This window comes from Leguminivora glycinivorella, chromosome 9 (genome assembly GCF_023078275.1).
Source record: "Leguminivora glycinivorella isolate SPB_JAAS2020 chromosome 9, LegGlyc_1.1, whole genome shotgun sequence".
In the NCBI taxonomy this organism is placed as follows: Eukaryota; Metazoa; Arthropoda; class Insecta; order Lepidoptera; family Tortricidae; genus Leguminivora; species Leguminivora glycinivorella.
Genome location: NC_062979.1, coordinates 1,078,098 through 1,095,278, shown reverse-complemented (window position 1 = coordinate 1,095,278; position 17,181 = coordinate 1,078,098). Strand labels below are relative to the sequence as shown.

The following is a 17,181-nucleotide window of genomic DNA, read 5'->3' as shown; positions in this document are numbered from 1 at the left end:
CTCGCCGCTGTCGCGCTTAGACCAATGTCGTGGCTGAGCCGTAATACTTTCAAATAAATTCTTAAAAAAAAATCTTTATCGTTATCACTACATACATAAATAAAATTAATTAATAAGTGTGAGATACCTATACCCCTAAGAATAACATTCAAGTTAGTGTCAAGTTTCTGACGGCACGTGTCATTCATACTATACTAATATTATAAATAGGAAAGTGTGTGTGGCTCTTTATTTGTCCGTCTTTCACGGCAAAGCGGAGCGAGGGATTGACGTGATTTTTAAGTAGAGACAGTTGAAGGGATGGAGAGTGACATAGGCTACTTTTTGTCTCTTTTTAGCCCCCCATTTCCCAAAAATGGGGGGGTGGAATTTCTCTGGAGCATTGCGCAATTTTCGAATTTAACGCGACTGAAGCCGCAGAAAGAGCTAGTGCCATATAACATATTGTTGTAAAAATATTCTTGCAGGTGAAATCGTGATTAACCTTTCCCGTTCAACAAGAGAAGATAAAGATCGTCCATACGTCTTGCTAAGCATCAGCAAGGTCTGCCTTGATGTTGCTCTGATGCAATACGGGCCAGCCGTCCAGTTGTGTGTAACACAGGTATACAATGAATTATGTTTTTAACGAGTATGTAATATACCTAATAGTTAACTCGAAAAACTTATTTGCCTTTTGTTTTTTAAGTAACTTTTTCTTCTTACAAAAAGGTATAATCTTGAACCGTCTTTTGAAACCGTATCTTCCTTAACACAATCTAGTTGATCGATCCGGACACCATACTCACTTTAGTTTAGGTATATATTTAGGTATTTTTGAATTCATGTCCTTTCTCTTATATCGTAAAATGGAACGCAAATCTATTAGCGACAGTACGTAGGGTAGTTTCTTCGAATTAATTTGACATTTATAAAAGCCAGTTGAAGGTAGATCGATTTTGATGGCTGCTCATTGCCCTGTGCGCAAGCTCGTTCGTCGCGAAAATCAAAAACTCGCTAAAATTGTCGATTGAGGTGATCAAGGCCCTCACCGCGACGTCTCCAGCACCAGCCCGCCATCAAGGAGAGTCGGTACCGACCAGCTGTTCGCCGAGCGGAGACAGGGTGAGTTGGCCTTTCGATTTGATTCGCTTTCACTGGCATAGATCGTTAGATTTTCTCAACTACAATTTCCCTACTCGAGGGCGATTGTACATTTGTTCCTTCGACCGTGGATCCTCCTAAAACTGAGAACAGCTAACCTGTCTCGGGGCCAGGAGTGACGTAGAACCACTTTCGTTTCGTTAAAACTGTCGCTAATTTCGTTTCGTTACCAAAATATCGTTAGTTTCGTTTCGCTCATATTCATACATAGATACATCGCAAAATTACATAAGTACTTAATCTTGGCAATCGATCACTTCGCTTTCGTACCTACCTAACCAACCTAGCTTCCAAAGTCCGACAATAAGTAATCATTCATTTCAACTGCTTTAGACATAATTACCTCAAAACAGGAACTTTCTGGATACTAAGTTATTTCAAATTTCGATTTTCGAACGATCAAAATTGATGATGCAATCATATTATACGACCAAATAAAGTAGGTGTTAAATTTGTTGTCATAACCCGTTAAAATAGGATACTTCGTAATTTGGTCGGATAACACTGCACCGCGTGCTATTATTGTGATTACGTAATAATAACCAACCTACATAGTATTGAATTGGGACTTTAAGAATAGCGATAATTACATTTAGTTATTGTTATTTTGTAAAGTGGATAATACATAATAGTTAGACAAATATAATTTACATAATAGTACGAAAACATAAGATATATTAGTAATATGGTTTACCACGTATTTAGTCTATACATATATCGTGCATTATTATTGAATAATGACCACAGATAGATGTCCATTATTATTCACATAGGCAAATCACATAGTTTTTAATCCTAATCAATTAACTACTTTCTGCTAAATAATTAATTACGTTACGTACTCATAATCGGCACAAGCCCACAAAGTATTCGCGGACTTAACTCCTATCCATTAGGGTCTATTTTCCAACGGCAGCACATATCACTGCGAACCGAACTGCTTGTTTTTCTAATTGAAATAATTTACCTAACTAGTGTTTTTGTCTTCCCTTTATTAAACTCATTTAAAAATAATACGTTAGTTTAGGCACTCATCGTTATAAGTAATTACTCTCACTTATCAATTGAAAGAAATATTTTTCTGTAATAGTGTCGTGGTTGGTGGACCTTACACCTTAGTAAATAAGGTTGAAAATTGTTTGTACTACAAGTTGTTTTATATGTCGAATAGGTTACATTTACATTAGATTAACGTGGTTATTACATATTTGAAGTGACAATGTCTAAGGCACTCGCACGTCGTAATTTGCAATTAAAACGTGAAATATCGATCAAACGGATCGATGAATGTTTAGCGGCCGGATTACAGGCTAAGGTGGATTCCTCGCGATTACCGTTGTTTATGTCTAGATTTAGCAAAATAGACGGCTATTGTTCTAGTTTTGAAACCCACCACATGAAACTCATTTCGGAAATAACAGATGCGAACGAGTTAGAACAGGAGGATGTCGTGCGTCAAGAATTTGACGACAAATATTTTCAAATAATTGAAATTCACACTTCGTTGTCCTCCGCGACCACTACCGAGGGCGAGACAAATAGAACCGATTTGTCCGTCAAGTTGCCTCGCCTGAATCTTGTCCACTTCGATGGCAATATTAAATCATGGGGAACATTTTACGATATGTTTAACACAATGGTACATCAAAACAAACGACTGTCAAATATTGAGCGGTTCTCAATTTTGATGACACTTCTTTCGGGTGAACCATTGCAATTGTTAAAAGGTTTTCCTTTATCGGATAGCAATTATTTAGATGCCTACGCGGCCTTGATCGATCGATACAACAACAAACGAAAATTAGCTTTTCGTCATTGGGAGGAAATTCAGAACGCTTCGTTGAAATCTAATTCTCCCAGTGAATTACGTCGACTGGTAGACACCTTCAAAGAAAACATCGCGGTTTTGAAAAACTTAAGATTTCCCGTCAACGATTGGGACTTCCCATTGTTCTATTTGTTGATCAATAAATTGGACCAGGACACCCGCCGTCGTTTTGAGTTGCAGAACGACAGCAAGGATGTACCTTCTTTCGAGTCGTTGTTGGAATATGTGAATAAGGCCGGTCAAGCTTTGGAACTCGCCTCGCTCACAGAGAGTGTCGCCGCTTGGCCGCCGCGCGCGCCCGCCGCCGCGCCCGGGCGCCCCGCGCGCGCGCCCGCCGCGCCGCGCGCCGCCGCCTGGCGCGCGACACAGGAACGTACTCCTGCGGCCGCCGTCTATAAAACGTTAGTGGCCACTAGCGCCGCTCCGATTGAACCGTGTTGTGCGTTGTGCAAGTCGAATCATGATCTTGCTAAATGCATTGAATATCGGAACAAGACTCCTCACGAGCGTTTTTCTGTTGTCAAGGACAATCGGCTCTGCGTCAACTGCTTACGCTCGGGACACGTAGTCAAAACTTGCCCATCGAAATCTCGTTGTTTGAAATGTAACGTCGCCCACCACACTACTATTCATTTCGATGTCGATGGTGGTAAGCCCAAGGTCAGTGTCGGCTCCTCGGCCGCCACTAGCCCTGGCGCCGCGACTTGCTCGTCGTCTTCGCTTCTCGATACCCCGACGCAGGTGCCTGATAAACAGGTGACCATGATTGCGTCTGGTTCAGCACCTGTGGGTCAAATTTCGCTTTTTGCCACAGCATACGTGGAGGTACTCGATAATTTCGGTAGTTATCAAAAAATTCGTCTTGTCATAGACAATTGCCCAGCGACTTGGACTTCCGATTCGACATAAATATTCCTCGATCGAGGGTGTATGTGAGGTGTCAACATTGTCGACCTCCTATACCACTCTTAATATTCGCAGCATGAAGTCTGACTTCGAAATGTGCATCGAAGCCATTGTCGCACCCAAAATCTGCAGCGATCAGCCTGCAGTAAAAATTGACATCGACCGTTTGCCATGCGTCAACGCATTCGATCTCGCCGACTATAACTTTGACAAACCTGGGGGTATCGACATCTTAGTGGGAGTAGATGTTTTTTGTAAAATCTTCATGGGTAACCGCCACGAATGTGATAACGGACCCACAATCTTTGAGACCAAACTTGGTTGGGTAGTCATGGGAAGCGCTCCTTCCGCCACTCCCCATTCGCAAACTTCGTTGTTTTGCTCAATCGAATCGCTCGATTCCCAAATTCGAAAATTTTGGGAGATAGAAAGTCTTCCGAAGGCTTCGCCTTTAACTGACGATGAAGTCATGTGCGAGAAAATATTCGCCTCGACTCATACACGTGACCCGAACGGACGATATATCGTGAACTTACCGTTCCGCAACGTCGATCCGCATTTTGGTGACTCGCGCGCTCTTGCCGAGCGCCGCCTAAACTCTCTCGAAAAGAGACTCTCTCGTGAACCGGAACTTCGGACAGAATACAATAACTTTATGCGTGATTATCTCGATGCTGGACATATGGACCCGGTCGCACCTCGATCGGATGGCCGAGCTTACCACTTGGCACATTTCTGCGTGCTTAAGCCCAGCAGCTCCACTACCAAATTGCGGGTAGTTTTCGACGCTACTGCTCAGCCTGCTGGAGGTCCCTCGTTGAATGATCAGTTGCTGGTTGGATCGAAACTGCAATCTGATCTCGTTTCGATATTACTTCGTTTTCGTTTGCATGCGGTTGTCTTCACAGCCGACATACGTCAAATGTATCGACAAATCTTAGTCTCTCTTAGTGATCGAGACTTTCAACGCATTTTGTTCAGGTTCTCACTCGACGAACCTATACAAGAATTTCGCTTAAATACCGTGACATACGGTATGTCTTCATCTAGCTTTCTCGCAATTCGTGCATTGATCCAATTAGCCATCGACGAAGGCAAAGAATATCCTCGTGCAGCTGAAGTCCTTAAACGGGACATTTACGTCGACGACGTAGTGACAGGCGCTGAATCTGTCGAATCAGCGCTCGACCTTCAGTCTCAGGTCATAAAGATCCTAGAGAAGGGATGTTTTGAACTCCGTAAGTGGTCGAGTAACTGTCCCCGCCTGCTCGAGAATCTCGACCCAGCCCATTGTCATAATAAGACGCTCTCTTTCGATTCGGAACCGACATCTCCTGTTAAGGTGCTCGGTATGGAGTGGAACCCGTCCACAGACGCGTTCACCTTCACTGTCAATCCGCTTCATGAAAAGTGCACCAAAAGAAACATTCTTTCAGAATTGGCGCGCATATTTGACCCTCTTGGGTTTCTTACACCCTTGACACTCTCGTTTAAACGCATAATACAAGATCTTTGGACTCTTGGTCTGGATTGGGACGTGGTAGCACCCCCCAACATCAACCAAAGCTGGCTTCGTTATCGTACAGATCTCGAGTTATTGTCGTCTCTCGAGATACCTCGATTCATCCTATCGACGAAGTCCTGCAGTGTTCAACTGCATGGCTTCTGTGACGCTTCTGAAGCAGGATACTCAGCGGTCATTTACTTTCGCATCGAGCACGGTGATGGTAGCATCACCACCCATTTGATAATGTCACGCTGCAAAGTCTCGCCCTTGAAACGCACCTCTATTCCTCGACTGGAACTTTGCGCTGCAGTTTTGCTGACGGACCTCGTTGTACACGTAAAGGAGATCTACGACAGAGACATCAAATTTGAAGACGTATTCTGTTGGTCAGATTCTACCGTAACACTCTCTTGGTTACGCTCGCCATCGCATCGTTGGAAGACTTACGTCAGTAATCGCGTAAGCCACATACAGGACAAAATACCGGCTGGTCATTGGCGCCATGTCACGTCAGAAACCAATCCTGCCGATTGTGCCTCTCGCGGAGTAACCGTCCGAGAACTTGTAAACCACCCTTTATGGTGGACAGGCCCCGCTTGGTTAGCACTTGACAGTAGCTGTTGGCCAAAGCCACCATCAACCATCGAATCGCAATCGGATCTATCGGAAGAACGAAGTGTTCTCAAGCAGACCACACTGTTCATTGCTGTCAATCAGCTTGACGATTTCTTATCCAGACATTCAAGTCTGAATAAAACTAAGCGCGTCGTCGCTTACATTCTTCGTTTCGTAAATAACTGTCGCTCCCCTGACAGTAGACGTTTCGGCCCGCTTGTTCAATCGGAACTCGACGGTGCTCTTACACATCTAGTAAAACTAACTCAAGAAAAGTCATTTTCTGACGAGTTTAATGCCTTAAAAACAGGTAAAAAATTGCCCAAGCAATTCAAAAACTAAGCGTCTTTATCGATAGGTCAGGCTTGTTGAGGGTGGGCGGTAGACTGGTTCACTCCGAACTTGATTATGATTGCAAGCACCCCTTACTTCTCCCCAGCCAGGACCGTATGACGCACCTCGTTGTCGACCAAGTACACAATGATAATCAACATCCGGGGTTACGCACACTCCATTTCCTGATCGCACAAAATTTTTGGATCCTCGCATCTAAACGTGTAATTAGTTCTCGCCTATCGAAATGTATAAAATGCTTTCGCGCTAATCCAAAACCTTTGGTGCCTCGCATGGCAGATCTCCCTAAGACTCGAATTTCGCAAGTAAAGCCTTTCTCGTGTATAGGTGTCGATTTCGCGGGTCCCTTTCCCACGTACATTAAACGTTATCGTGGAGCCAGGCCCTTTAAAACACACGTATGTTTATTCATATGTTTCGCGACTAAGGCCTCTCATATCGAACTTGTTATAGGACTAACCACAGAAGCCTTTCTCGCTGCCTTGCGTCGATTTATCGCTCGTCGTGGCCGTTGCCAGCGCATACATTGTGACCGGGGTACGAATTTCGTAGGAGCTTATAACGCATTGCTGCCACTCATGCAAGAGGCGGTTTCTCGTGAGAATATCGAATTCTCTTTCAATTCACCAGCCGCATCCCATTTCGGCGGCCTGTGGGAATCTAATATTAAATCATTTAAAACACATCTCGCTCGCGTTGTAGGAAACCAAATCTTAACTTACGAAGAGTTTCTGACGGTGGCAGCTCAAATCGAGTCCACGCTCAACTCACGGCCACTCTGTGAGATGAGCTCTGATCCTAATGACATGTCCGTGCTAACGCCGGGACATTTTCTCACCTTAGAGCCCTTGACTTCGCTCGTAGACACTTCAACCATCGAAACGAATATGTCCATCTCAAATCGCTGGCAGCTAGTACAGAAGCTTCACCGCGATTTTTGGAAGCGATGGCATTTAGAGTACTTGCATACGTTGAATCAACGCGCGAAATGGCATTCAGATATTGATGAGCCCAAGCTCGGTGCATTAGTATTAATTAAAGATGAACAACTGAAACCGCTTCATTGGTCACTTGGTCGTATAGTATCGTTGCATCCGGGCAAGGACGGAACCTCCCGCGTAGCCACACTTCGGTCACAGTCAGGTCTAATACAACGACCTCTGGTAAAGGTGTGCCCTTTACCCATAGACTAGCTTATTCTTAAAATACTTCGTATTTGGTGGGCGGAATGATCGATCCGGACACCATACTCACTTTAGTTTAGGTATATATTTAGGTATTTTTGAATTCATGTCCTTTCTCTTATATCGTAAAATGGAACGCAAATCTATTAGCGACAGTACGTAGGGTAGTTTCTTCGAATTAATTTGACATTTATAAAAGCCAGTTGAAGGTAGATCGATTTTGATGGCTGCTCATTGCCCTGTGCGCAAGCTCGTTCGTCGCGAAAATCAAAAACTCGCTAAAATTGTCGATTGAGGTGATCAAGGCCCTCACCGCGACGTCTCCAGCACCAGCCCGCCATCAAGGAGAGTCGGTACCGACCAGCTGTTCGCCGAGCGGAGACAGGGTGAGTTGGCCTTTCGATTTGATTCGCTTTCACTGGCATAGATCGTTAGATTTTCTCAACTACAATTTCCCTACTCGAGGGCGATTGTACACTAGTAACTTTTAGAAACATGGCTTTGAATACAATATGCACTCAGAAAATAATACATTTAGTGAAATGTATTATACATAGTACTACATTATTTGGAAAATCGTTATTTAACAAATAGATACCTATGATAATTAAGAATGTTGTTCACAGGCGTCTTTGCTAGAACATACTGAGACTGGAGATGTGCTGCTGCTCAGTAGTTCAGGAGAACTACTCAATCTGCTTTACAGGAAGGTAATATTTACCGGGGTAACATTTACTGTCTTAAATATCACCAAGAATACCAGGCACGGTCGCGTGATAAAAACTAGGCGTTCCTTTGCGCACTATTTGTTAGTGCGGATGCACCGACGCGACAAGATTTATCATATTGTACTAAATAGTGGCTACCAAGCCAGCAGGCCTATGATGCTTGCAATTTCATCACTGTCTAGGTCTACGAAGATAACGCATCCGTCACGTTTTAGCAAGTATGTTAGTGTGAGAGTGACAGATGACTTATCCACGTTGATAAATGATAAAATTGTGATTTCCGCAGGATTCTCTTTTCATTCATATAAGGCTAATCTATTTAATTTAATCTAGGTTCGGGCCGACTGTCCAGACTTCCGTAGCCACTTTCACAGCGTTGAGCAGAGCTTAGTGGGTGACACTGGCCCTATTGCTATGTCGTTGAATGCTCAGGGCCTCAAGTCACTGGTGCACTATCTTCACTGCATTTATGATGAGTAAGTAACATGAGATTATCAACTGTTTCACAAAAAATATTAAACAACAACTTTAGAACTTTTCCATAGGGCGTCGACTACAATTTGTTAAATATGATGGAGTTTCATCAGCTATGAACTATTCTTCTTTTGCTCAATGAGAATTATAACCCGTTATATTTTGTTAATTTTATAATGAAGCTAATAAGATATTTATACCGTACAGAATACAAACCCGACACGAGTTGAATTTGAAGAAAGCACTCCTGCCGAAGACGAAATCGCTCTGGGATTATTTGATGCAGCCCGAAGCTGATCCACCTGTACCTTCTGGCGCCACCAAATTCAGTTATTCTGTCAGGTACAACCAACATTTTACCTGCCGCATTGCTGGCGGATATTTGACTCGGAAAAACAATATACCGTCGGTAACGATGAATATTCTTCCAGAGTCTCTTCTGCTTCAATAAAGCTGAGCCACCAACACGGTGCACTGTTAGAACTGAGAATATGTGGACTGGAAAGCGACTGTGTGTTCCGTGCCAATGATAGGATGATATTCAAACTATTCTTAGCATCGGCACATCTTGATGACTTAGCTGGAGCAACTCTTTATCCCAAAGTAAGTTATGCTCAACAAATTGGTCCATTTTTGCATTGACATTTTGGCGGCAACCCACACTCAGGTGAGGCACGTCGTAAGACGTGGAACGGATGCCTTCCTATACAAAATGTACTGAGGAGACGTTTTTTAAATTACACTCGAGCGGCGCGGCGCTGACGTTCCGCGTCTTACGACGTGTGTCGCCTGAGTGTGAATAGTCCCTTAGAGAAGTTTTCCAACATACAATGTATTTTTTGGGGTAGGTACGAATATTTGCCGGGTATAAGTAGATAAAATTTATCTGTTGCGAGAAAAGCAGAATCCTAGCTAAATTGGTTGTATTCAAAAAGAGGTTGGGAATCGTTTGAGAGATGGCTCTGGATCCCCGCTCCGGGTCATTCCTGGAGCCCATTTCTCGAAGCTATAAGTTACAATTTACAAACGGTAGTCAATGTCTAATATGACAAGTTAGAAAGAGACTTCCACTTGTAACTTGTACCTTTCCGTTTTGAGAAATGGACCCTGGTGCAGAGGTTGTTCATCGCGATTCACTGTGGTAATGCTGCGAGCGTATTGGGCAAATTTTTGACGGATTGTTTTGTTAGTTAATATTAAATTAATATTTTTGGGTTATTTAATTTTATAACCTAGGTTAAGTTGGGTTTAGTTTTTTGTGTGTGATGTGTGCTGTATTGTAGCATTTGAATTTGTTTTTAATATATGTAAAACAATAAACTTGTAAAATTGGTTGTTCAATACGTACTTTGGATTGTCGTTTTGACTAGACCCGAACTGATACATAGTATAAGTTGGTACTGTTCTTCAATATAGAATTTCGTCTACTTACTTACTTTTTAATATGTTTAGCTGATGTGGCCTGACGAAGACAGAGTCCTGGAATTGAAGTACGTTCGCGCCGCCCCGCGATACTACGGACGACAGGAATTGAAGTCCCATGGAGAGTTAAGAATTCATCTTGGGAGAGTTCAGCTGGTGTTACTGAATTGTGCTTTACATCAATTGCAGGTATGATTCTCATAAGAAAACTGGAACGTTTTCTTCTAAAACAAACTCTTCGTTGCCTTCACTCGTACATAACTGTACATAACTACAATATTGGTTATAATGAGTAGGTAGAGGTACCTACCTGTAAAAAACTTCGTTCTAATTTTTGGCATACCAAGCGCTCAATTTATTGGAAAAGAAAATATTATTGAGGGCCTTAGTAACTGAATCATTTCTAGACTATCGAATCCTCTTTTCTCCATGATCATTTAAAACAAATGACCTTCGATCATACTACTTCAAATCATATTTCGTCACTACTTTTAAAAAAACTTGTATCTTCGTCTGTCAATGAAAAGCAAATTGTAGTAAGTATGTATGGAATGCATATAGACTTACTGCGTTTTAACTTTGAGGAGCAGCGTGAGATACGAGATTTTTTCAAAGTAGTGACGATTTATTTACTTGAAAAACATGTTTACATGGCTTGACAGACAAGCCAATGTGCCATAAAACTTAAATAAAACATAATAATTATAAGTTATGAATAAATTATCAGACTCTCACAGTGCGAGGGTTTACTGGTGAAACCCGATAAATCGAGATAATTTGTCCTTGAAATAACAACATTGTGGAAATTGCACATAGTTCGAATTTCAAAAACCAGTTTGCTCAATTTATCGGGTTTCACCAGTAAACCCTCGAGTGGTAGGTTTCGCATCATCTCTTAATAATAATATTTTCGTGTTCGTAGACGCTGCCCTCCTTAGGTATTTAATTGGTATGTCGGAGTTTACCAGCCTTGATAACAATCATTATTGTTCTAGCAATTCCTGGAGCCACTGATACCGTCCAGTGTGGCCACAGAGGCGGCAGTGGCAGCAGAAAAAGCCGCTGAGCGACAAGCAAGAGGCATTAGGACTTGGAGTGCGAGACTAAACCTTGTCATTGAGGTAAGTTCAATCACAGAATATGACAAAGTTACAAAACTCAGGTCACAAAACTCAAAGAAGTGGTGGAGGAGATCTTACACAGAAAGTGGAGATGGGCTGGGCATATTACCAGGATGGACTATAGTTGCTAGCCGAGACGAAGTTTGGAGTGAAAGCCCGCTAACACCCGCGGTTGTGGAAAAACACCCCTGAGATGGAGAGATGACATCTGCCAACAGGCTGGGGAGAACTGGATGCAGATGGCAATGGACCGGTAGGCGTGGAGGAATGGAGAGGAGGCCTATGTCCGAAGACGGGCGCTTTAAAGCCTGCTATACTCGTAGATAGATGATAGATTTAGCACATAGATTTACTGATATTTGTAGGAGCAAATGTGTAAAGTCTGAGAAACAGTCAGTTTGATGGCTGAACTTTATTATGCCCCAGTGCGTCTTTCAATGCTCTGGATATTTTATTAATTACATACATACATGCATACATACATACAATGACGTCTGTTTCTAGAGGGGTAGGCAGAGATCGCGGATTTCCATTTACTACGATCCTGACAAACCACTTTCGCTTCACACACTTTCATAACGTTTCTCATACACGCTCGTCGGTTTCGAGTACTTCTGACCTGGCCTTTTTGCAATATTTCCCCGATTTGATCAAGAAAAGTTCGCCTAGGTCTTCCACTTACAACTGACCCTTCCACTCTTACATACACACATACATACATACATACATACATACTCTTTTTTCATATACTTTCTTCGTTAATCTCCTCTCATCCATCCTCTTTACATGCCCGAACCACGTTAACATACCCATCTCAATTTTTGCCACCACATCTACATCCACTCCACACTTCTATCTTATCACGCTATTTCTGATCCTATCACTCAACTTCACACCACCCATGCTTCTTAACGCTCTCATTTCTTTCTCATTTATTAATTCATGGTGGTAATATTTCAGCTCCACGCACCTGTTCTATTGCTGCCTCAGAAACCATCATCGCCTAACTTACTCGTCTTGAACATGGGTAAGATATTAGCGTGAAACTAGACTAAAATTTACTAATGTCTTGTAATGACGATTAACATCACTAATATGTTCATAGACATCTCTAATCGGAACTTAAGCGATTTACAAATAACATTACTATTAGCAAAGAGGATCGAGTTTCTAGAGAGTTACTGCCAAAGAAAAATGTGTAGTCACAGTGCATAGACTGCCAACTGCCATCTCTCGACACAGGCTTAAAACTTTTGAACCTCAGTTTTGACAATTTGGCCCGTATTCTTAGCTTGATATGTGTTAAAATGTCAAATATCATTAATAGCGCCATCTAGCCGAGAGTCCCCCAAAGGTGTATCGCCATCTAGCCCACTGTACCTTTTTCTCTATGGTTCCGAGGTACGTTTTTTTCTTAGACTTTATCTGTTTATACGGAGTTTCATATGTCTATTGTCTTTGCTATTAGCTTAGCACCTTTGCATACAATGCAGGAAGGTAATCTTTTCTCTGCAACTGTCTGTACCCATAGAGATGATTACGATTTTCTGTTTTTACCTCTCGTGTGCTTAGCAGCAGATCTACAATGAATGTATTATGATTGATAAATAAATGGCAAATTTTTGGCAGCGCAACCGAAAGATTAAATTTTAAAACTGATATATTTTTACCTTCGATTGCCAATTGATATTAATTTTCTCGATAAGGTTTTACTACTTCTACTGCCTAAGATAAAATATACGAATAACCTTTTTCAGGCGATCTTCAGATAGAGAATTTCTTCAAGCAAGTAACGCGGGACGCGTCAAGTCCCGTACAGAGCCCTGTCATAGACAACATACTTGTCACGCTGACTAATGTTACATTGTCACGCGCTGTTATGACTCTCGCCGGGATACTTGAAGTGCAGGTAAATAAATAAGTAGTGTGCACTTAACTTTACACACATCTCCACGTATCCTATCTATATATTCCGTAGCCTAGGGTTCATATTGCATTAATAGATCATACGTTCGACTAGCAAGTTTCCCTCAACGCTCTTATTACATGGCGACCCTGCCAGTGCGACCTTGTGCTGCAAAAAACTTAACCTTGCAAAAAACTGTAGACAACCAATACTAGACGTTACTCATATCATTATAATGTTCATGTCGTTGAGTAAGGTTGCCAGAACACAACAAGGATGCGGAGTGTTAGGTAATGTACATGAAAGAGCTCAGGAGTTGCATGCGTCCATAGATGGCGGAGACAGCTTTAACGTCAGTAAAAACATCACAAAAACCGAAAATTTAATAGTCCTTTCAAGACAAAATATGTACTTGTGTAGTGTCTGCTCTTCTGATCATTCAGCCTATAATCATAAATGTAGAGATAATCTTTCATTTATTTTTGCACAGGAACCAATACTCGAGCCAGTATCTCTCCGCTGCGACCTCAAACGAGCTGTCTCCTACCAGCAACAGAGCGCGTCACACCGCGACCTTTTATTATGCGATGCCCACGTTACCATGGATACGGTGGTTATGAACCTGGGGCATAAGGATCTAGCGACTCTGAGGGCTGTATGGACTGATAACCTTAGTGAAGCTAGATATATCGGTAAGTTGAAGGGAAAATCTTTTGGAGCGACTTAAAATTATAAATCATTTATTCAGCAAATAGGCCACATGGGCACTTTTACACGTCATATATACAAAACTTTTAAAGTTGAACTGAAATTACAATTGATAATACTAATTTTAAGTTTTAACTAAAGTATAACGCTACTACAATGATTAGAGATGTATAAGGTCCCTAAATGTCGAATTTTACTCCAAAATATATTATAGAAAATTACAAATACAGAAAAAGAAGTCTAAAATTACTTTAGAGATGCAAATGACTCTAAATGTGACAACTAAAGATAACATGTACTTAATCTAATTATCCTTAGAGATGTATTGGGTCTCCAAGAGTCAAACTCGTATAGGTAATCAAAATATTAACTAAAAGAAAAGAAACAAACGAGAACCGAACAAAGTGTCCTAATGAAATATTAAATCAGAATGAATGTTACTTATACGTTACGTATAAACGCTCTGTATCCTTTAAAGTAGATCTTCTCCTTCTCCCTACCCTTATCCAACGTTATGTGGGGTCGGTAGGACGTCTTCTTCTTCCATTCTCTTTTATCTTTCGTCATCTCAACACTCACATCTTTCTTTCTCATATCCTGTTTCACACAATCCATCCATCGTTGTTTGGGTTTACCGCTCCCTCTCCATTCGTCAACATTCATCTTTAACAAATGTGAGAGTGCACTGGAAAACGTCCCACTTTGTCGATTGTTATAAAGCCGCTTTGTCAGTTTATTCATTACATTTCATTACAAAAACAAGTTATTTTATTATTTATTGTTATTATCAAATACAGTATAGGACTTATAATTAAAACATATCCCTGCAAAACTCCATCTACAGTTTGTCTGCAGGTATGAGTCTCTTGTTAGCAGATACATAGATTAAACTATTTTTTTACACGTTTGTAACTGTCGTTTAAGTGTAAATAAAAGTAAAGTAAATAACGCCTTAATGGTAACCGACAAAGTGGGATGTTTTACTAAACACATTCACAAATAGATATCCGTTTCAAAACCCCGAACGGTCCTCTATCGAAAATAAGCCGTCACCTACCACAAATGAGTTGTATCAATCACAAATGAGCGTTTCCTCCTACTTTTTGTTACAGATAGTATTATTCCAAGCTCTCCAGTAGAAACACAACCAAGCGACGCGTCGGTAAAGAAGTTGCAAGCTTTCTTTGCTCAAGGCGAACCTATACGAAAGGAGGCCGTTGTCAGGTAGGCTAGGTCTAATTCAAACTACGTAAACTTTGTCTCATTATATGAACCGTCATTTTAAATTTCGATTTGGCAGTGAATCCTTTTTAGGGTTCCGTAGTCAACTAGGAACCCTTATAGTTTCGCCATGTCTGTCTGTCCGTCCGTCCGTCCGTCCGTCCGTCCGTCCGCGGATAATCTCAGTAACCGTTAGCACTAGAAAGCTGAAATGTGGTACCAATATGTACTTCAATCACGCCGACAAAGTGCAAAAATAAAAAATTGAAAAAAATGTTTTATTAGGGTACCCCCCCTACATGTAAAGTGGGGGCTGATATTTTTTTTCATTCCAACCCCAACGTGTGATATATTGTTGGATAGGTATTAAAAAATGAATAAGGGTTTACTAAGATGGTTTTTTGATAATATCTGTATTTTCGGAAATAATCGCTCGTAAAGGAAAAAAAAGTGCGTCCCCCCCCCCTCTAACTTTTGAACCGTATGTTTAAAAAATATGAAAAAAATCACAAAAGTAGAACTTTATAAAGACTTTCTAGGAAAATTGTTTTGAACTTTATAGGTTCAGTAGTTTTTGAGAAAAATACGGAAAACTACGGAACCCTACACTGAGCGTGGCCCGACACGCTCTTGGCCGGTTTTTTTAAGAAGCTAATAATTACTTTTGATAATCGGACGATGTTCTGTCTGTGATCTCAGTCTCACAAAGTTACGTACTCTTGTATAATTATTTGGATACCTTGGGGCCCATTTCTCGAAGCTATAAGTTACCATTTACAAGTGGTAGTCAATGTCTAATATGACAAGTTGAAAAGAGACTTCCGCTTGTAACTTTAAACTTTCTGTTTTGAGAAATGGGCCCCTGCTCAGAATAATTTTCTTCGTCAGTTTTATAGAAGTACTAATATTTTTTAATGACTGTAATGTTACTTATTAGATTCACATTGGAAGGCGTCGAACTAAAGCTGTTCTCCGATATGGATGAAGTGCTATCTTCTCCCGTCCGAGACTTGAACCATGGACTCGCCAAACTAACTGCTGGCGAGGCGGCAGTACAGTTGGACTTCTTCTCTGATAGCAGTACGGAGATGAGAGCTAGCCTGCAGAGCTTGCTGGTGGAGGATATCAGACCGGATCCAGGGATTGTTATAGAGAAGTAAGTAATGCAGGGTTTAGGTATATTTTAATCGCGTTGATCATGAATGTCAGGATTGTAATTTAATTTTAAAATAAAATCATTTGAAAAACCCAGCACCTAGCAAAAGATGTGTGATTTATACTAAATAAATTACCAAATCCTGGTCACGGCACCAATTGCAACGTTTCGTAGTAAATAGTGTGTTATCAATACTAATATTATAAATGGGAAAGTGTGTGTGTCTGTTTGTTTGTCTGTCTTTCACGGCAAAACGGAGCGACGAATTGACGTGATTTTTTGAGTGGAGATAGTTGAAGTTTTGAGTGGACATAGGCTACTTTTTGTCTCTTTCTAACGCCAGCGAAGCCGCGGGAAAAAGCTAGTAAAATATAATTTTATTTTGAATAAAATAGTTCTAATCAAATTTTTTTTTATACATACCTATTTTGCTTATTACTGCTCTGTTTTTAATAAGTGGGTGTTAATTTAGGGCCAGAACCAGATCACTTATAGCTGCTGTCTGGTGTTTTCAGAATATTCCAATCTCAATGCTACTCAAGCCGTGCTTCCACTGGCATCTCAGTCTGCCGTCCGCCGCTCATCGATGCGACCGTCCGGATGACCGGGGCAAGAGGCACGAGTTGTGACGTCAGAGTGGATAGGACACGGATCAACTTGTCTGTCCCATTCTTGATGGCGCTGTGTCGAGCACTATTAGAAGCTGCGCCAGGTATAATTAGCTATAAGAATATTCCAATATTAAGCTATATAGGTACTCGAGTCCCATCTCAATGTGACCGTCCGGATGACCGGGGCAAGAGGCACTAGTTGTGACGTCAGAGGAGATAGAACACGAATCAATTTGTCTGTCCCATTCTTGATGGCGTTATGTCGATCGTTTTGAAAGCTGCGCCAGGTACAGTTAT

The 17,181-nt window shown here is 41.3% G+C and overlaps 1 protein-coding gene across 1 annotated transcript in view; it reads left to right on the top strand.

Annotated features, from left to right (window-relative positions):
- Positions 1-17,181, top strand: part of LOC125229428 (vacuolar protein sorting-associated protein 13A-like) — a 93,397-nt gene that overhangs the window by 28,866 nt on the left and 47,350 nt on the right. Inside the window, exons 17-29 of the mRNA XM_048134256.1 lie at positions 468-604; positions 8,164-8,247; positions 8,599-8,741; positions 8,947-9,081; positions 9,171-9,342; positions 10,192-10,350; positions 11,157-11,282; positions 12,243-12,309; positions 13,040-13,191; positions 13,679-13,880; positions 15,009-15,120; positions 16,055-16,273; positions 16,789-16,985. Of these exons, the coding sequence (XP_047990213.1) occupies positions 468-604; positions 8,164-8,247; positions 8,599-8,741; positions 8,947-9,081; positions 9,171-9,342; positions 10,192-10,350; positions 11,157-11,282; positions 12,243-12,309; positions 13,040-13,191; positions 13,679-13,880; positions 15,009-15,120; positions 16,055-16,273; positions 16,789-16,985 (1,905 nt within the window). The remainder of the gene's footprint in view (positions 1-467; positions 605-8,163; positions 8,248-8,598; positions 8,742-8,946; positions 9,082-9,170; positions 9,343-10,191; positions 10,351-11,156; positions 11,283-12,242; positions 12,310-13,039; positions 13,192-13,678; positions 13,881-15,008; positions 15,121-16,054; positions 16,274-16,788; positions 16,986-17,181) is intronic.